Source organism: Coccomyxa subellipsoidea (genome assembly GCF_000258705.1).
Source record: "Coccomyxa subellipsoidea C-169, whole genome shotgun sequence".
Classification (NCBI taxonomy): Eukaryota; Viridiplantae; Chlorophyta; class Trebouxiophyceae; family Coccomyxaceae; genus Coccomyxa; species Coccomyxa subellipsoidea.
In genome coordinates, this window is record NW_005178029.1 from 1,477,750 (window position 1) to 1,495,888 (window position 18,139).

Genomic DNA, 18,139 nt, shown 5'->3' on the forward strand with positions numbered 1-18,139 from the left:
GTTCATCTCTGTTCCTTTTCTGGCTTTGAGCTACACAGACAGGTGGGACCTGCTTTGCCCCATTGCCATGGAGGCTTCTGAATCCGCTTCTGCTATTTGCTGCACCGCCTCTGATTCTATGCGTGGGGCATCCTGGAATGAAGTGCAGCAATTCACATTTTGGAAGAAAAGCCTGCATCTGTCTTTGTGATTCAGATAGAGAGCACAGTGCATGTCAATGCTCAGCAACGGATCAGTATTTCGCTCATGTGTGGGAAGAAGTGCAAGACTGCGGGCAACTTTGTGCAGGCTTCCATGACCCTGAGCATTCTGCAAACCGAGGGATTCAAATTTGGCAGGTCAAGGCCCCGGGGCCCAATGCAATCACAAAACTTGGGCAATGCGTAGGCTTTCACTCACAATTTGGAGCTACAATCCCTTGACATTGAGGCCAACCATGTGTCTGAGGCATGCGAGGATTTAGCACGACATGCATGATCGTCAAACACTTACTGCGCTAAGTTCCAGCCAGCACGATCGTCGCGACGAGGAGCACCCAAGGGCTACATAGGTGCATGAATTAAAGTCATGGCACCCAAGCTAAGCGATCATTGATGGTTGCATCACGGTGGCTAGCTCAACATGCCCCCACCACTCAAGGTTGGCCATATAGGTGCCCCCAGAGATCAGCTCAGCAGGAGGCTCCCGGTGCGCTTGAATCGCTCTTGCAAGTACCCGGTAGGGCCATTTTGCCAATGGTAGTTCTCAGTGCGACAATTACCACTTCAAAAGGGCCCTATCGTACACATGATTTGAAAAAACAAACTTCCATGGATCTTACATGGCACCAATTGGTATTGCTTGCCCCAGTTTGCTAGTGCACTGACGAGAACACCGTGGTCACCTCGAGACTTGGTAATTTCATCACAGACCACGTCAGTCAAGGATGCGCGTCAGCCTCGTCTTGTTCCATGGCCATCTGTATGCAGAGCAGCAGGTAGTCATGGAGGCGGTCCAGAGTCTCATTGAAGTTGGCGAGCTCCACTTTGACGACCGGCACGCATCGCTGCTCGTAGCTGCACATGTGACTCTGCAACACCCTCAGCCGCTCCAAAGTGCTTCTGGCGCGCTCTTCCGGCCCACCTGACGCCTCACCATCCCTGGCAGCACCCTGCGCATACCCAAGCCAGGATGTCACTGCCGAGCCTCAGCTGAGCCGATGAGACGCATGCAGCTGACACAGCTAGTGGTGCTGCATGTCAAACAGGACTGGCAAGCAATGCACTTGCAACAGACCTGGCTAAACCTTGCTGTGATGGCAATGTGGCGCCGGATGTACCACAGCAAGGAGCAATGCCACAACCACACATCAATGGTGCCATGCTATGACGCAGCAGCAGACTGAGGCATGCGCCGGCCGGCTTACCGCATGGCAGGCGTGCCACTCTCGGACCAGCAATTCGTGGTCGACGTCGTCCATGCACAGCACGATGGGCACAAACACCGGCCCGGGCTTCAGCTCCTCCTCTGCAAGCTGCTCATCAGAGCGTCTGCCTGGGCTCGATCTGACCTCTCCCTGGTGCTCCTGTGGATTCTCCACAGCCTCATCCTCTGGTGGCTGTCCGCTTACTGCCGCCTCTCTGGAGCCAGATGACCCGGGTGCATCTCCTTGTGCGCTGCTCGATTCCGTATCACCTCTCCTGATGGTGGGATGAACCTGCTCATCCCCGCCTCTGCTGGTGACGCTCTCTTGGCTGCTTGAAGCTGCTCCCTGTCCGCTTCTAGCACCGTCGGTTGCATGCAAGTCCTGTCCTGTGGTGCCTATGGTCTTCATCGGCTGTTCCTGGTCCCTGTCGTTCTCAGATGCCGACGCCAATGCTGACTGCTCTGCAAAGGCCACACTCCTGCCCTGCGCAGTCATTTGCTCCCACGTGCGCGAGGACTGCAGAGGTGGCTTGCTGGCAGACAGTCCCCTTTGCCCAGTCACGGGCGTCTGCTGTGGAGCCATTGGTGAGCCGTCGCGAGGCCCAATGTCACTGCTGCCTGTCCTTGACTCCACCTGTCGGGGGCCGAACTTTGATTTAAAGTGTCAACCACACCTTGCACCACCCTCTGCACATCCCTGATCACAGAGTATCAGTTGCCTGCAATAGAAAGAGGGATGTGGAGCCAGACGGCGCGTACCTGCAGCCACTGCATGGTGGGGGACATCGACAGGAACGCATGCGAGGCAGCCGCCTCATCGCCAGACGGCCGCCGGTGAGCGGCCGAGATGGGCTGCTGTCGCACACTGCCGGGCACTGGATGGCGGAGGAGGCCGCCGCCGGCGATGGGCGTGTGTGAGTGCAGCTCGGCCGCATTGGCCAGCACGGGGCTCATGCGCCCGGCAGCAAGGCTCGGCGACAGCATGAATGAGGCTGAGCGCCGGGCCGGCAGCCGGACACGCCGCCCGCCGCGCTGTGACATCAGCTGCTCGTCCGCCGAGACCGCGCGTGTTGACACCCTGAACACACAGCAGGATCCACAGTCACATCCTGCAAATGCTTGACATGCAATGCAGCAAATCTGCTAGAGCAGCACATTCTGCTAGATTCAGTGCACACAGTCCCATATTGGGCAAGTTGCCCTTGGAGATTTCATTGAAGAAAAGGAGGCATTATTGTTCGTTTTACGATGGATGGGGAGGATGAATACCTCAGCAAATCACCATCATCTGCTTCTGTGGCTGCATTGCTGGGGCTGCTGCCCTCCTCCAGAGGTATGGAGGCAGGGTCTGGCCGCTGGGCACCCGCCGAATTGCTGTCACTGTTATACAGAGAACCGCTTTTCAGGTGCGCCTGGCCGAATCGCGCAAACTCGTACAGGTACAGGCTGGGGTCCAGATGCATGCCCTCCATGATGATGGACTTGCCATCGCTGATGCACTGCAGACACGCCAGCCAAGCACTTGCATCTGGTGCTCATTTTGCCTCAAGAACACCAGATTAGGGCAAACCAAAACAACCCCAAGCGACAGCACGAGGGCCTCACCTTGAAGAGGCTGCCATCAAGACCCTTGCGCACGATGCGGCACTCACGCAGAAACTCACGAACCAGACCCCCAGGGCTCAGGTCGTCCCTGTCCCACAGAGGCGTCGGCTGCAGGGGCCCATCCTCAGACATCCTCATCAGCTGCGCACACAAGATGCCCCTTCACCAAGGTGCAAATTGAGATCCACCGTCACTCCAGGCATTTCCCCTCATCAAAAGGGAATGTCAGGCTTGCTAGGCAATGACACTCATAATTGTTGCCATTGGACAGCATACCTCATAGATGGCATCAGTCTGCAGCACGTTTGGCATGTTGAGCCTGGAAGCCAGCTGCTGCGCCAAAGTCGACTTGCCTGGAAATGACACACTCACTTTTACAACCAGCTTTTTCTACTGAACAATAACAGGCAACACCACATGACTTGGGGCCTCTCAAATACACATGATCAAGGTGCAGCTGTGAGATTAGTAATTGCATGCCTGTGCATGGCACGCCGCAGATGAGGACAATGAGCGGGCGTCGCTGCTGGAAGAACTTGGTCACCATCTTGTAGCGCTCCACATAGTCATCCCCAAAGCCGCGCGCACGCATCACATTGAACAAGATGGCCTCAAAGTGATCCTGCGCTCTCGGCAACTTAGCCATGCTTCCGGGCGGCTCACATATGCTCATTAACTGATTAATCATGGCATGTGGTCTTGACATACATGTCCAGCAAACACTGAAAATCATCGGGGTAACAAAACTTGTTGTCTGCCCTTCCAGGTGCGCCCAACACTGAAGGAGCTCACACCTGAGAGATGTCCATGAAGTCATTATCCACCAAGTGCTTCTTCACCTCCAACGCGATTTTGACAGCCTGCAAACACCAAAAACCTCCCAGGCCGTTCACAGTGCAGAGAACAGCATCCAGTCAGCAGACATCTTGATGCATGGGCAGATTTCACACCTTCATCTGAGGTATCTTTGTAACTGTCAGCATGCGACTGATGAGGAAGCGTGATAGTACATAATAGTGTGCAAGGTTTTCTCCCACCCAGACCTTCACCTGCCAAGTTGCCAGGACACATCTTGGGTATCTCTACTATCAAGAAAGATTCATAACTGAGCACCCAACTGGGACCAAATTGGGGATCATAATGATTCTTGTGTACTAGGAGTCAAACCAAACAAGATTCCAAGTCATTACGGTGGGGATCTACCTTCACGAAATCATATTTAGAGGCACTATGCCGAGCTTTTCCGCTCGCTGCCAACTTGTCGTCCAACATCTGCAAGTACTGTTTACCCTGCATGCTTTGGATGTAGGCGATCAAGGTATCGGGAGAGCCAAATTATTCTGATCGCCTGCTACGTCACTTAATCATGGAGTCAAGTGACGTGCCCATATACATACACACCAATATTTCTTCCATGCTAATTGAACATCCATCAAAAGGCTCCAGACAGAAGAGGTACCAAGGTCTTGCTTTCACCCGGTACAAGACAATTATAAGATGTGATATAATCTCCCAATCAGCGTTCTTGTGTCGAGATCTCACTGCACGTCGATGTCTGCAAATCGCATCAGCATACTTGGGGATACCAGAATACCCTGGAAGGTTGCGAAGGTTTCTAGGTTACTGTGTCTTCCTCTGATCAGCCTAGAAAGCAAAGGCTACCACTGTCTGACGACTTGCATATCGCAAAGTATTACAATGACTGGACCATTGGCTTTGTCACTTACTAATGTGCCACCTCAGCAGAATTAGTACTGCAAGTGCACCATTGCATGTCTAGTCAGAGTGGATAAAATGCTAAATTAATTTGGAAAAACACACAAACTTACAACAAGATGCCCAAGCAAAACTGCCAGCAGTACCCGCTCCAGCTGGCTGTGGCCGCAAATTCAAAGTGCCACCACCAGCCGGCCGCCATTCTGAGGCGGCATCTCGGCCGGGCCGGCAGTCCCAAAGTGGTTTGCCAGTCTGGTGGTGGCTGCTGCAGTGACTTGCAAAGAAGCCATATGCTGCCAAAATAAATAAATAAATGCTCCCAGATGGGCCTGGTGTCATACATCTGTCCTGGTAGCGAGAATCTTTTCGCTGATTTTCCGCACTTGATGCGTCTGATCATGGAGTCCATCTAGCCATTCTTGCAGATCCTGGCCACCACAGCATTCGGTCATCACTTTGTCAATCAGGAAGTCACTACCTTGTGACAGGGCTGCAATCCATTAGACCAAATACAGCCACAGTCACAGCGCCAATTGGCCACAGCCCTGTGAGGCACTCCGCTATCGCCGATTCAAAGCCTCAAGGAGCCAAGATCTGACCTCAATTGTGTCTATATCACGCAAGACGGGTAGAGTTGAGCAAGGCGCCACATTGAGCCCCACTGATGCAGCCTGAGAGATGCTTTCGCTCAGCACATTGGAGGTGCTCCAGGCAATACCCTGCACGTGTGCAAACTTCTCAGCTATAAAAAGCTTTTCCAGAAGGATGCAACACTGTGCAGAAGCATGCACCCACCACTGTGGCACAGTGGTATCTGCTGATGCTTGCCTGGAACATTACTGAGTGCAATCGTGATGCTCCTACCAAATAAAATCCGCCATCAATGGCAGGGCCAAAAACCACCTGTGGGATCCATAGCAATTCAGCGCACCTCTCTTATAGACACGTCTCCAAGCAACCTAGGCGAGGGGTGTCACCTTACCTCACAATTGTCAAGAGCAGCAAAAGCTGCATCCAAAATGCTCTCACGAATATCGGGGATATCGGAACCAATGAGGACGGCCTGCAGTGCGAGGAATTGCAGGGTCAGTGATTTTGTTGCCTGCACAGCTTGTGAGCTCTACAACGTGCCAGGAAAAGGTTTGCAGAATATGCCGTTGCAGCAGACCTTACTGGACCCTGCTTGGAGTGCTCCATGCAGGGCCTGGTACATGCGCACGCCCAGATCTTTGTCCTGTGCTTGCTCTGCGAATTCGGTTGCTTCCTGCAAGACATGAAGCTCCCAATGCTGGCAAAAACAGTCCAATGTAGCAATGCTGTGAAGCGTCTTTTGCCAGCCTTACCGCTGCTATCGGATTCAACCATTTCTGGACTCCATTGACTCCACAGTCCCTGGTAGACCCATCGTTGACTGGTGGGCATGCAACGATGCATCCAGCATTGGGAGTCCTGTCAAGCATATGTTTATTGTTTGACAAAAGTGGATGCGAGTCACAGCAGAGCAATGTGCCTGAGCATTTCTAGGCTACCTGCTGGCAATCTGCACAACGTGCTCAGCACAGGTGCGATAAAACTCTGTGGCTGCTGCATCTCCCGAGGTCTTTGCGAGACGAGTTTTCACTGTACCTGGCGTTGGATATTTCACAAAAATAATAACAGTACTGGGCATGGCCAGTGTCAGATCAGATCAGGTCAAGCTCGCATGTCAGTTTCCTCGACAAAGATCTCGACCTGCAGCACCATTACCACCACATGATCATGGCTATGAAACCCACGAAAGGCTGTTCTGCTGCTTGAGCAGACCCTGATCCAATTTTGATTTCGAAACTTCCGGGAGCATGTTGTCACGTGCATATCACATGCCAACACACAAGAGGAATTGTCGATTTCTTGGCTTCGATCAACCCACATTGCTATCCTAATAGTGTCCACAACATGTTGAGAAGCAGATCGATGATGCGTGGGCTCCTGTTAGTGCCTCTGGGCTTGATAGTCCTCCAGATCACCACTATTGCGGCCATTGGTGCGAGTAGTTCACGATTGGTGGAAAAGGAAATTGATGTTCATCTCGCTGCTGACAATAAGCACCTGGAATCTGGTCTGGGAAAGCCTCTGCGATTGTCAGGGTATTTCAAGGTGACGAACAAGCTCTCATCCCTTTCAGTACACAATACACATGACTCCCTGCCTGTTGGCGCGATCGAGCAAAGGAGGAAGAAAAGGGAAGTGAATGAATAACCGTTACCTTCATTTGGCGCTCTGACATAGTACTCAGGCTGAAAATTGCCTAATGGGAGTTTTTAGTTGTCGACACATCATGATGGTGAAGTAGTTGGCTATCGTTTGCTCACCTGTTGAGGTTAATGTTCCATAATTTCTGTACTTTTCTTTGTCACCGCAGTTGAACCGCACATACGATGCCCACATGTTTTACTTCTTCTTTGAGGCCGCATCTGAAAAGAGACACGAGGAGCCTCTTGCTGTCTGGATGACAGGCAATTGCCCCCGAACTCACCCTTTTATATGTTCCCTGTGTGATCATGTCTCTCCTGGCAATCGTGTAGCTGGGTATTTTCTCTGTTCATGCATACCCTTCATGGTGTCCTGCAAGCGTGAAGAAAGCTTAACAAGTGTATGCTGCATAGGGGGTCCTGGCTGCTCTTCTGAGCTGGCAATCTTCTATGGTACGGAGGCAATATCCCACTGCTCTTCACAGTCTTTGTGTCAACTGGTTCTCACTTTCTGCAACTTATGCTCCTCATGCCGTGCCATCTTTTGGTCATCCGTTGTCTCTTGGTGCACAGAGAACGGGCCATTCAGAATCAACGAAGATCTCACTCTGGATGCAAACGAATTTGGGTGGGATCAGACACACAACATGATATTCGTTGACCAGGTGAGGACTGGCTAGATCAATTTCTTTTGTTGCTTCTGCCTGCAAGTTCCAGGACGTCACAGTAAGAAAATGCCATTAACTTCTAAAGTGCTTATTTCTGTGTGTCGTGCAAATGCAGCCCATCAACACAGGCTTCTCTTACAGCGAGGTAAAGCGCACAGCACTTGCTTGGCACCATGAGTGTGCCACATTGCTTTGTGCACTGCTCCTTTGTGTCTGGACCCATCTGAAGCTCCTTGCTGAAACAGCTGTTCACAGAAGGGTGGCTTTGCACATGCGCACACTTGATCTGTGTCACATACTTAATGCAGGATGAGAGGGACAGGGTGTATGATGAGAAGGTGGTGGCAGCAGATATGCTGGATTTTCTGAAGGAGTTCCGTGCAGCTCACCCCTCTTACTTTGAAGCGCCCTTGTTTGTCACAGGCGAATCGTATGGTGGTGCGCTTCATCTATGCTTAGGCAACATTACCTCCGCCTCTGCCTCTGCCTCTGCCTTTTTATCTTCCTGTATGAGGGCCTTCAAATGTGCTTACCCTGTTATCATCTGAAATATGTTTGGTGGGTGCAGGGCACTATGTACCGGCGGTTACTTATGGCATCTTTGAGCACAATAAGGTGTGTGCTGTATGCTAATTTGGCAGGTCATGCAAGGCAGACCATAATTTGTGTCCATTATGATGCGCAACATTCAAGATTGACCCTCTGAATTTTTCAATTCTAGGTTGCCAAGGAGCCATTCAATCTCAAGGGCCTGGCAATTGGGAACGGACTCACAAACCCAGCGATCCAATATGGCTCGTATGCCGATTTTTCATTTGCCAATGGACTGATTTCGAAGAATGTGCAGTCGACTCTCAACGCTGTAAGTGTTCCTTTCACGTCTGCTTCTTCGTGCTTTAATATCCTTTCCATATTGCAATGAGCGCTGAGCTCCGTGATGTGTACAGATCTATCCAATCTGCAGATTTGGCATCAACGCTTGCAACACCTTGGGCTGGGATTTTGTGTGCAGCATTGCACTCATCTTCTGCCAGGTGAGGCCCAATGGGTGGGCATGTACCTTGTATCCATAGAAATGAAGGAAGGGCGTTTCTCTGCAACCTTCCTGCAGGGGAGCAATGGCTTGTATGTGCTGTGGACAGGACACCATTGTTGCACCAATCCAAGCAGAGGGCTTCAATGTGTACGACATCCGCAAGCCCTGCATCGGGCCGCTCTGCTATGGTGAGCTGTCCAAGCGCAGCAAGATACAGCTGCTCCTGAAGCTCAGGCTTGGCAATGTGGTGTGCGAGTTGGAGCATGCCTCTGCCCGTACTGCTGCTGGTCCTCATATGTGGACTTTCTTTTGATTATTCTTGGCATTGCAACATTTGCATGTTGAGATTGCTCATGGGAATGTGCCGCGCAGATTTCAGCCTGCTGGACCGCTATCTTGCCCAGGACGAAGTGCGGGAGGCGCTGGGTGTGGGAGATAGGCCCTGGCAGTCCTGCAGCCCAGATGTCTACAACGACTTCCTTGGCAAGTTCCTGCGTCCACAATGTCTTACTTCCCTGGCGTGCCCAAGACAAATGGGTGAGTTTGACGTTTGATGATGGCCCTTCAGGTGATATAATGAGGAACTATGAGGACAGAGTGAGCACGCAGCTGGATGCCGGCATCAAGGTTCTCATCTATGTCGGCACAGAAGACTGGATCTGCAACTGGATGGGCAACAAGCGCTGGGTGTCTTCCCTTGCCTGGAGCCAGCGCACAGCATTCGACAAAGCCAAGGAGCAGGTGAGGCCAATTACATGGAGCATTCTTCGCTTCTTTCAGCCTGAGCAATGCCTTTGACTTGAGAGTGTGGATCTGGGAGGAGGGGTTGCCGAAATTACAGACCAAAGCTGCTTCGCTCATGTGACTTGCGCGCTCACATGCAAATGTGTGCCCTTCCAGGACTGGCAGCTTGATGGCAACATTGTGGGGACCATCAAGGCGGCTGGGCCATTGTCATTTGTCAAGGTCTACGAATCTGGTCACATGGTGCCCATGGACTCGCCAGCTGCAGCCCTTGACATGATCACGAGCTTCACACATGGAAGGGACAACTCCTCATCAACTGAGGCAGCAGGACACCCTGCCCTGCAAATGAAGCTTGAGAAAGTGCGCAGCAGTCACCTGGTGGTGCAGTAGGACAGTTGCAACAAATCCAGGCATCAAACTTGGGTGGAGAAATGTACTTTTAGATGCATGCTGGCAGCATCCCAATGATGCTCATGAAATGTTGACAATCGGCATGAATATCACATAAGCAACCATGCCAGTAGCTACTATAGGTAATGGGGACCGCTTATGTATGATTTGTACTGGTTCTTTCTGAGTGCTCTGACCAGTCAGCTGTATCGCTCAAGTGTCCTGCGTTCATGCTGCTGCTTCATCCTCTTTGCTGTCTGCAGCTTTTTTGTCCACTAGTAAATTATTTAATGGTTTTCAATTCACCAGTAGTAAGAAGCTGCTGGGACACCCAGAAATCACAGAGCATTTGCATCGGTGTAAGAGTGTTCTTAGTGTTCTTTGAAGGCGCTCTGAGATGATGTTCAGCTGCACTATAGCGAAATGCCCAGTAGCAGGTTCAGACAGCCTGCAATGGACTGCTTTGCAGTTAGGATGTTAAGCTCAACATCTCATGATCATGACGCACGCACATAAATTATCACGCCCAGTGGTTGATCCATGTCAAAAAGAGCAGCCCACAAAACTGCTGGCATGTGCCTGCAGTTGGCTCACAGGAACAGCCTTCGGTGAGCCATCCTTCCAATGCGAAGGATTACGCCAGATGCAATAGTAATAGCATGCACACAAAGCAACCTCCGGTGCCTTGATTTGCAAACACAGGCAGGGATATTGCCCGTAGCCCCTGAGAGCCTCTCGATCATGCGATCATGTAGCACCCGCTGCAGCCTCAGGCTGATTCAGCGCCACATTACCCACCACTTTATAAAGTTCTTTCCTGTGGCATGCACACACAAGGATCAAATGCTAGACCTCATAATGTGCAGGGTGTTCGACCTCTGCAGAAACCCACATCACAGGACAGTCGCATTGTGGCAATTGCATTGGGCTTCGCTTAGCAGATCATAGCCATGCAGACCCAGAATCTCACCGCGCTCTGGCTGCCTGGTCAGGTGACAGAAGCATCACCAGCCTCAACGGCTGCAATTCGTCTTTCTGCACCGGCCTGCTAGTCACAGGGAAGGTGTACGACCAGCTGCTGTGCCTGTGGTAGAACTCATCCTCCGGTCTCGCATAGACCATGGTTGCTGTCTGCTTGTTCGCCTGTCACAAACACTAAAGACAATCACTAGGCAAGCAATTGCATGGTCTGGCAAAGACATGCATAGCAGCAGAAAATTCCAGTTGTTCAAAGAATCGATTTGACCATTCATGCTGATGCTGAGTTGAAGGCACCTTCTTTTTCTTCCCTTTCTTGTCTCCCGGTCCTGACGGCTTTGGCGCTTCCAAATTGTCCTGATACACCCGCGAGACAAACAGGAACCGCTCAAATTTGAACGAGTTTCTGAGCTCCTCGGACGGTTCATCCTCTGTAGCCCATGGGATTTCCTCATCAAATAGCGCATGCTGTAGGGGAGAGGCCAACTGCGGTGGACAGTTGATCAGCCGCTCACTGATCACCAGTGCTGTTCCTGCCTGGTCCCACACCTGTGCACAGAGTTTTTCTCTTTGGAATTGTGGTGATTCCTCTGCGGGGGCCCGCAATATCTGAGCGATTCATGCATGGGCCGTACCTCCTGTAGCTTGGCCTTCAATTCTTTGTCCTGACAGTGTTTCAGCAGAAACAGGCGGACTTCTTTGGGAAAGCCCAGCTGGTGGTATCGTTGGAGATTGAGAGCTGTGATAATTCCGATCGGATCATCATCCTCTGAAGTCTTCACTGTAGTGCCCACTGATTTCTGCTCACATACACACATTTCGTCAAAGGAAAATTCTAGGTAGCAGTCGCGCAATCTTATGTCTCCATGTAAAAAGTATATATTGCGAGCCAGCTTGTTGAGATCGAACACCTGCTTGATGATGGTTTCCACCAGCTCGGAGCAGCCAAATTCTTCCCCATCGAGGTATGTCCGCAGCAGAGACTTGAGGCCATGAAAATCTATATCTGTAGGATCGAAGAACTCGAAGTCAATGTTCACAATGTCATCATCCTCTGGATCCTTTTCATTGCCTGGATCGCTTTCGCTGCTGCTCAAGTCCTCACTGGAGCTGGCATTCTCGGTGTCTGAGGTTTCCACGCTGTCATCGTCACCTTCATTGACAAGGTCTGCTTTCCTCTTTTTATGTAGTCCTGCCATCTCTAGAAATTCTTTCTTTCAAGATGAAGTTCAAGTGCCGAATGAGTCGAGGTCGCATATTGCTTAGTTAAATCGCCTCCCTTTAGCTTGAAGGTCTTGAGGGTCAACCCTCATGAGCCTAACATGACATCCCGACTAATGTAATTTTGGTTTGGAAACTTGATGAAGGCAGCAGATTTGACCCTATAGTGGTTGGTGAGTACAATCGGGAGATTGGCGTCGCAGGAATGGAAGACGCAGCCAAAACACAGCAGGAGCTGCTGCATCTTGTGCAGGCAACGCAGCTTGTTGCAGCCCGCTCGGCCCTCGTGCATGCAGGAGCCCCATCTCTTTTAGGTCAGCTTTTGCCAAGTGCTCTGCAGCTTTGGTCCCAAGATCGGTTGGAGGATGCAAGCGGCAAGTCGAGATCGACTGCGTTGATGCGCAAGCACAGCAAGGACATCGAAGAGGCAGCAGCCAAGTTAGCCGCAGACGTTTCTCTGTCAGATCTGGTGCCAGCTTCCCGAATTTCATCAAACACAGTGACCCCAGCGCTCCAGGCTCTTGAGGTCAGTCAGCCCAGCCCTGCTCAACAGCAGGCTCCTCTCCCAGCCGGACAACGCCAGACGAGCCCAGAACACCAATCAGCCAGCTCATCAAGTCAGCAGGCCTCCCCTACTTCAGGCACCTTCACTCAAGAAGACTGGCCTCAGGAGTGCACCTTGAGGCCAGGGAGGACCGGGATTGCTGTGCATGCACCTGAACGACCCAGTGGCAGGTATAGGATGGAAAGGAGTGACTCCTTCAGCAGCTTGCCAGACTGCAATACACCTCCGCCACCTGGGGAGATTACTTCTGCAGAAATGAGCACAGCTGACTACCTGACAATAGAAGACGAGGAGGACGACAGCTCTGGCAGCCCTGTTGAGCCGCTCAGGTCGCTGCCACAAATGTCTGCTGCAGGCCAGCAGCTCCTGCTCCTGCTGCGAGTCCTGAGGAACCTCTGTGCAACGGGCATTGAGGCCACTGTCGCAATGGCAGAAGAAGGGGTCCCGGAGCAGGTGGCGCACTTGGTGTCTGATCCAATGCAGGGCAACACTGACGGTAAGAGGAATACTCCCTCATCTTGCGAAGTGTACTGCAGATGGTATCACTGTCTTTCTTTCAGGTTACTGTGTGTCGCGTCCACATGTGTGTTTTGTAATCTATCGCCTTTGGCTACTGGCGTCCAGGGACAGCACACTTGAGCAAGGTTGCTGCCCAGCTGCTGGCCAACATGTCTGCAAATGAGGGAGAGGCGTTGGACGCTGTATGGAACGCATGCTATCCAAAGACGTTCGTTGATCTGGCTGCCTTCCAACGTGAGTCCGCCCTGCTCTACGTCATGTCACCAGGGATGCTGCTGTCTATCATCCATTGAAAGTGTCAACTTTCCTACTTGAAAGAGTCTCAGAGCCGCACGTGAGTGATAAGCGATTCTCGCAGGTGATGTGCATGGTCCCCTTTGCCGTGCATTGTTGCATTGCTGCAGCGCGTCTGAGGAGTATGCAGTTGCGCTCTGCGGTCCCGGTGGTTCAGTCATCCTTCGGCGGCTGCTTGCTGCATTCGTTCGAGAGGGTAGCAATGCCGAGGTCAGTCTTGCCGTGTTAGACCCTGTACAACAGACAGATTGTGAATCCCACGTCTGCTTCTTTGTCAGCCGCTCCCATTCACTCTCTGCACTTTGATTGACACTCTGATGCTGCCATTAACTGTGAGACCTGTGCCAGGTGGGAGAGCAAGTGATGGAGCTGGGCTGGCTAATTGGGCATCTTGTGTACGTGCGCGGTCTGCTCCCGGAGCTCTTTGGAGCTTTGGCCGAGGTGCAGTCCGAGGACAATGCTGTGGGGGCCACATTGGATCCACTGCAGTGTGTCCTGCTGGAACTCCTGTCAGAGGAGATGGAGAATGGGAGCACCCGCCAGCAGCTCAAGTGAGCGCGCTCTTTGCTTCTGCAAACGTGCCCCAAAAAGCTTGATTACTGCGTGTACGCGTCCTCCCTCTGATCAGATGCCAATAATAAACTTTTGGTGCAGGGTGTCAACAGAGGATGCGCCGGACAAGGCTCTGCGATCCCTTGTGTTCCTTGTCACCACCATCCGAGAGCTGGGCTACGCAGTGGCAAAGACAGGGGGCGAGGCCCCACTGGAAGCGTCAGTGCTGGAGGCTGCTTTCCAGGTATGACTATGCCCCATCCAAGCAGCTTGTGCACGACTTGCCCTGAGAGACCCACCAGAAGTCCTCTCCCTGCAGCGTTGACAAGGAGGCGCATGCTTGCAGGTGCTGAAGGACCTGTTTGCGCTGGATGATGGAGGCGCAGGCAAGGCATGTGGCAGGAATCTGGGAAGTGCGCTGTGCCAGCAGGGACTTGTGTCGCTGCTGCTGTCTTTCCTGGTGGCCCTGGGGCCCATCAGGCGGCAAACTCGCGCTGCTGCCCCTGATGCAGGACAGCCCAGCAGCACCCAGGAGCGCCCAATGGATAACTCCATCAGCTCAACAGCTGCGAAATTCCCCAGGCTACCCCCATACCTGGGCTTCCGGACTGATGTAGTAGCAGGTGGGTGTGGTCTCTCAATGTCTCCTGGCTGTGGACATATCTGATTTTGATTCCAGCAATCCTGCTTGCACGATTGAGCGCAGCCGGCTTGTCCAAGTCATGAAGGGAAGCTATGGTGTGCAGTGTTGGCGCATGCAGCATACGGCAGGCGTCAGGTCCAGAATGAGATCCTGGAGTTGGGTGGGGTTCCCATCATGCTGAGCCAGTGTCAGGTGAGTTGATGTCTTCTGCTGATGTACCCTCAGTCGGTGTCTTGCATCACTTTTCGTTGGCTGTTTTTCACGGTTGTAAGGAGCCAGCTGCATGACAGTACAGGGGGTACAAAATGCCAGTCCGATGTCCTGATTCTGATCTGCGTCTTGCATTTGCAGGTGGATGATGCGAGCCCAATGGTACGTGAGTGGGCTCTGTGGGGAGTGCGCAACCTGTGCAGGGGGAATGAGCCGGTCCAGCAGGCCATCCTTGACTTGCAGCCTGTGGCGCCACTGCAGAATCCAGACTTGATGCACCTGGGCCTGCAGGTGAAAATGGACACTGCCACCGGCAAGTTCTCTGTCGTAAAGCAGGGTGGTGCGACGAGGTGCCCTGTGTAACACTCTTGCTCAGAATAAAAAAAATGAGGTTTGCATCAGTCGAACGACTTGGTAATGTAATGAGCTTGTGTGGTTGCAATAACCACCCTCTTGTGAGTGTCAGTCAGATAAGCCCTGCCGTTCTCTTGCGGGCCGACGGAGAGTGTGTTATGCGCCAAACAGTGGGCAATTTTTCACCTGGACCTGAATTAAGTAGATGCAAAAATGGTTTACAATCACAGGCAAACAGCTGTCCTGGTCAAGGCTGTCAGTGACAGGAGGTCTTCTGCAAGTATGCCCTCGTAGGAGGCGCCCACGTCGAGGCAGCAAAATAAGGCATAATAGGGACGAGGCTGGGAGTATGCTGCTCGAAGTGCAAACATTTCTGGCAAAATGTTGAGGCATTTCAGTGTCTCAACATCCCCTGCTGTGGTTGTCCCTACAATGTGTGACGTCCCCATGCTGTGGTTGTCCCTACAATGTGTGACGTCCCCATGCCGAACGATGCTTCAAGGGGTTTCATTGAGAAATTGATTCGCAAGCCTGTCCACGGCAGAGTTAATTTGGAGAATGGATGGTCTGGGAAATCAGCTTATTAGCAGGGGTCTCGGACATGATATGGTGTCACTTCTAAAAGTTTTACACCTCTTTCAAAGACTAAATTAGTTTGTATTACTAATAGTAGTACTGGACGCTCAGTTGATTATTGCAGTGCGAGCGTATTGATTTGTCATGCATGGATCCAGGCCCTCAATGTTCACATGCTGGATTTTGATGTAAAGCAGCTAGCGTTCACTATCATTTAGTAATCTTTAGCGCTGTCACTATCATTTAATAATCTTTAGATAATGGGAAGCTTGCAGAACAGCTAGCGATCGCAAGACACGCGCTGGCCTGTCCGGGAATCTAAAAAACACAGTCGTGGTGCCGCCCACACAGTCAATGACTGCGCAAATGCTCTAGAGATATCTAGAGGTCTTCGTCTTCAGGAATTTCGAATGTGTGACACATTATGTGTCAGTTCAATTCAGAGTCTGAGTTTACTCAGAACGTTCAGCTTTGGCTGGAGCTCGTCTCTGGCGCTCGCTTGGCCTACGTCACGTCTGCATGCACTTCTCTCTGTGATACCCTGCAGCCAGCTGAGCCTGCGGCGTGAGTCCGAGTCGGATGCCTCAGCTGCGGCAGCGGCGCCGGCGGCCGGCGGCCGGCGGCCTAGCTAGGTGCGGCCTATAGCTACATAGTATACTAGTATAGGCCTGCACGGTGCTGGTCAGCTGAGCTTTTGAGCCTCTGCAAAACGACAAGCGGTCTTCATGAGGCCTTGATCTACCTTACTACCGTGCATGTCCACCGGCTTCGGCCCCAGTTTTGACAGGTAGAACACGGACTGGGCTGCTGAGCAGGAAACCTACATGATGTCCAGTCATCATATTACGCCATTACCTGATTCCCACCTCTCAGACCACCTTCCACTTCCCTTCATTCCTGCTCCCACCTTCCCATTCCTTGCACCTTCATCTGCCTATCTATTTCTGCTGCTCAGCACAGGCGAAGGACATCCATCTACCTGCTTATGACTGAAGTCGACCTCAACATCCAGCCTGCTGGTCTGGTCCCAGGACAATTTGGTAAGTTTACCGTTGTGCGCACATTGTATGTGATGTGTGTTTGTATTATGCCGTGAAGATTTATACATGGGTGTCAATTTCAGAGACCTACAGAAGGTCAGGCTTCTCCTGAATTTTAGAATCACACCCATATTCTCGAAACTCTTTCAATTTGTCCGAGCCCGATTGCGGCTGAGATTCTCGCCATTTTGCATCGCAGATCCTTTTGCGGATGCGGCTGACCAAGACGGAGACACCTCGAATGCCAAGGACTACGTCCACATTCGCATCCAGCAGCGGAACGGCAAGAAGAGTCTGACAACAATTCAGGTGAGCTGCAGGCTGAGCTCTGCGCATTGCGAAATCTATGGCATATGTTCGTTGATTTGGTTCGTTTGGCTGAGTGTGCCGCCACCATGCCAGGATTTGCGTTTCCGCGCTGTTGCTTTGTCCTGATTCCTTGCTTGTTTGGCTTTGGAGCTTGGCCAGCCTGTTGACAATACGTGCGACCTCCTTACGTGTTCTTCTGTAACGGGCACAGGGGCTTGAGAAGGGCTTTGACTACAAGAAGGTTCTGAAGGCCTTCAAGAAAGGTGATCACCCTACACCTTGCACAGCTCCTGCAGTTGCCATGGTGGTGCAGGGCCTGTTTGCTTGCTTTGTTTCTGTAAGATGCCTCTCAACTTGGCATCAGTGTCGTGCTTGTTCCCTCCTGTTGCACTGTGGCCCTCACCCAAAGCATCCCTCACCCAAAGCGCTGCAGTAGCACAGATCGTGTTGTGGCTGGGTTGAGTGTTGTACTAGACACTAAGAGTCTGAATCTGCCTGCAGAGTTCTGCTGCAACGGCACAGTGGTGGAAGATGCGGAGATGGGCAAAGTAATCCAGCTGCAGGGTGATCAGCGCAAGAATGTGTCAACCTTCCTGGTGTCAAACAACATCGCAAAGAAGGACCTGATCAAGATTCATGGCTTTTAGGCAAGCATAACAGAGCTGAGAATAAGGCTGCTGGTGCATGCAGCTGTTGCAGCCCAAGGGCATGCAGCAAAAGCTGCTTTATGTGTATTGAGTCCCTGTCGTAAACTCATCGAACCAGCCTGGTTGCTCTTTTGGATTTAGTGAGTAGACAAACTGTGTGGTTACTGAGAGCTGCACACCTTCTAAAGATCTTGAGATCCAGATTTTGCAAGACATCTCCCGAGCTTGTGGTATATACCTTGTTGTCTTGTAGGGGTGAATTGCAGCATGGCAACTGCCTTTGATGGTAGCACTACAAAGTGTGTAAGAGCATGCATACATGTGAGCTGGGAGGACGATGTCGCGTTACTCTTTCCGCATCCCATACCGGCTTGATGCTATGTGTTAGCCTACCAGATTCACTTAGACATGCAAATGCACAGATCTACTTGAAA

At 51.8% G+C, this 18,139-nt stretch overlaps 6 protein-coding genes across 6 annotated transcripts; 3 read left to right on the plus strand and 3 right to left on the minus strand.

Moving 5' to 3' along the window:
• Positions 1 to 474: 474 nt before the first annotated feature.
• On the minus strand, positions 475 to 4,635 carry COCSUDRAFT_54287 (hypothetical protein). The gene is made up of 9 exons (XM_005645427.1): positions 4,213 to 4,635; positions 3,960 to 4,058; positions 3,804 to 3,869; positions 3,490 to 3,631; positions 3,286 to 3,362; positions 3,010 to 3,150; positions 2,687 to 2,903; positions 1,406 to 1,506; positions 475 to 1,150 (listed from the first exon to the last, which is right to left on the minus strand). Exons 1-9 carry the CDS (start codon positions 4,303 to 4,305, stop codon positions 920 to 922), a joined length of 1,167 nt encoding a protein of 388 aa, XP_005645484.1. The 5' UTR covers positions 4,306 to 4,635; the 3' UTR covers positions 475 to 919.
• A 56-nt stretch (positions 4,636 to 4,691) lies between these two features.
• On the minus strand, positions 4,692 to 6,496 carry COCSUDRAFT_54288 (hypothetical protein). Its single transcript, XM_005645428.1, has 4 exons — positions 5,894 to 6,496; positions 5,708 to 5,788; positions 5,325 to 5,444; positions 4,692 to 5,153 (listed from the first exon to the last, which is right to left on the minus strand). The coding sequence occupies exons 1-3, from the start codon at positions 6,157 to 6,159 to the stop codon at positions 5,414 to 5,416; spliced, it is 378 nt and encodes a 125-aa protein (XP_005645485.1). The 5' UTR covers positions 6,160 to 6,496; the 3' UTR covers positions 4,692 to 5,153; positions 5,325 to 5,413.
• A 185-nt stretch (positions 6,497 to 6,681) lies between these two features.
• COCSUDRAFT_18116 (peptidase S10, serine carboxypeptidase) lies at positions 6,682 to 9,797 on the plus strand (the record flags this gene model as incomplete). The annotated part of the gene is made up of 13 exons (XM_005645429.1): positions 6,682 to 6,861; positions 7,127 to 7,250; positions 7,371 to 7,409; positions 7,530 to 7,621; positions 7,740 to 7,769; positions 7,933 to 8,062; positions 8,193 to 8,239; positions 8,346 to 8,486; positions 8,572 to 8,658; positions 8,767 to 8,848; positions 9,033 to 9,155; positions 9,229 to 9,401; positions 9,561 to 9,797. The coding sequence occupies 13 exons, from the start codon at positions 6,682 to 6,684 to the stop codon at positions 9,795 to 9,797; spliced, it is 1,485 nt and encodes a 494-aa protein (XP_005645486.1).
• A 747-nt stretch (positions 9,798 to 10,544) lies between these two features.
• COCSUDRAFT_43807 (hypothetical protein) lies at positions 10,545 to 11,974 on the minus strand (the record flags this gene model as incomplete). Its single annotated transcript, XM_005645430.1, has 5 exons — positions 10,545 to 10,614; positions 10,768 to 10,940; positions 11,073 to 11,324; positions 11,411 to 11,575; positions 11,687 to 11,974. 5 exons carry the CDS (start codon positions 11,972 to 11,974, stop codon positions 10,545 to 10,547), a joined length of 948 nt encoding a protein of 315 aa, XP_005645487.1.
• An 842-nt stretch (positions 11,975 to 12,816) lies between these two features.
• Positions 12,817 to 16,341, plus strand: COCSUDRAFT_57486 (hypothetical protein; the record flags this gene model as incomplete). Its single annotated transcript, XM_005645431.1, has 9 exons — positions 12,817 to 13,057; positions 13,186 to 13,339; positions 13,485 to 13,584; positions 13,723 to 13,925; positions 14,029 to 14,170; positions 14,273 to 14,549; positions 14,673 to 14,761; positions 14,921 to 15,129; positions 16,257 to 16,341. The coding sequence occupies 9 exons, from the start codon at positions 12,817 to 12,819 to the stop codon at positions 16,339 to 16,341; spliced, it is 1,500 nt and encodes a 499-aa protein (XP_005645488.1).
• A 271-nt stretch (positions 16,342 to 16,612) lies between these two features.
• On the plus strand, positions 16,613 to 18,030 carry COCSUDRAFT_30561 (translation initiation factor SU). Its single transcript, XM_005645432.1, has 4 exons — positions 16,613 to 16,749; positions 16,949 to 17,058; positions 17,270 to 17,321; positions 17,560 to 18,030. Exons 1-4 carry the CDS (start codon positions 16,695 to 16,697, stop codon positions 17,703 to 17,705), a joined length of 363 nt encoding a protein of 120 aa, XP_005645489.1. The 5' UTR covers positions 16,613 to 16,694; the 3' UTR covers positions 17,706 to 18,030.
• The last annotated feature ends 109 nt before the right edge of the window (positions 18,031 to 18,139 follow it).

Coding starts and splice junctions, on each gene's coding strand:
- COCSUDRAFT_54287 (XM_005645427.1), bottom strand. CDS start 4,305: ATGCAGGGTAAACAGTACTTGCAGATGTTGGACGACAAGTTGGCAGCG. Junction 3,363..3,489: donor CTGCGGCGTGCCATGCACAG/GCATGCAATTAC, acceptor TGTCATTTCCAG/GCAAGTCGACTTTGGCGCAG. Junction 2,904..3,009: donor TTGATGGCAGCCTCTTCAAG/GTGAGGCCCTCG, acceptor GCGTGTCTGCAG/TGCATCAGCGATGGCAAGTC.
- COCSUDRAFT_30561 (XM_005645432.1), top strand. CDS start 16,695: ATGACTGAAGTCGACCTCAACATCCAGCCTGCTGGTCTGGTCCCAGGA. Junction 16,750..16,948: donor TCTGGTCCCAGGACAATTTG/GTAAGTTTACCG, acceptor TTTGCATCGCAG/ATCCTTTTGCGGATGCGGCT. Junction 17,059..17,269: donor AGAGTCTGACAACAATTCAG/GTGAGCTGCAGG, acceptor TAACGGGCACAG/GGGCTTGAGAAGGGCTTTGA.
- COCSUDRAFT_54288 (XM_005645428.1), bottom strand. CDS start 6,159: ATGCATCGTTGCATGCCCACCAGTCAACGATGGGTCTACCAGGGACTG. Junction 5,789..5,893: donor TCCAAGCAGGGTCCAGTAAG/GTCTGCTGCAAC, acceptor CTCGCACTGCAG/GCCGTCCTCATTGGTTCCGA. Junction 5,445..5,707: donor CTGCTCTTGACAATTGTGAG/GTAAGGTGACAC, acceptor GCACACGTGCAG/GGTATTGCCTGGAGCACCTC.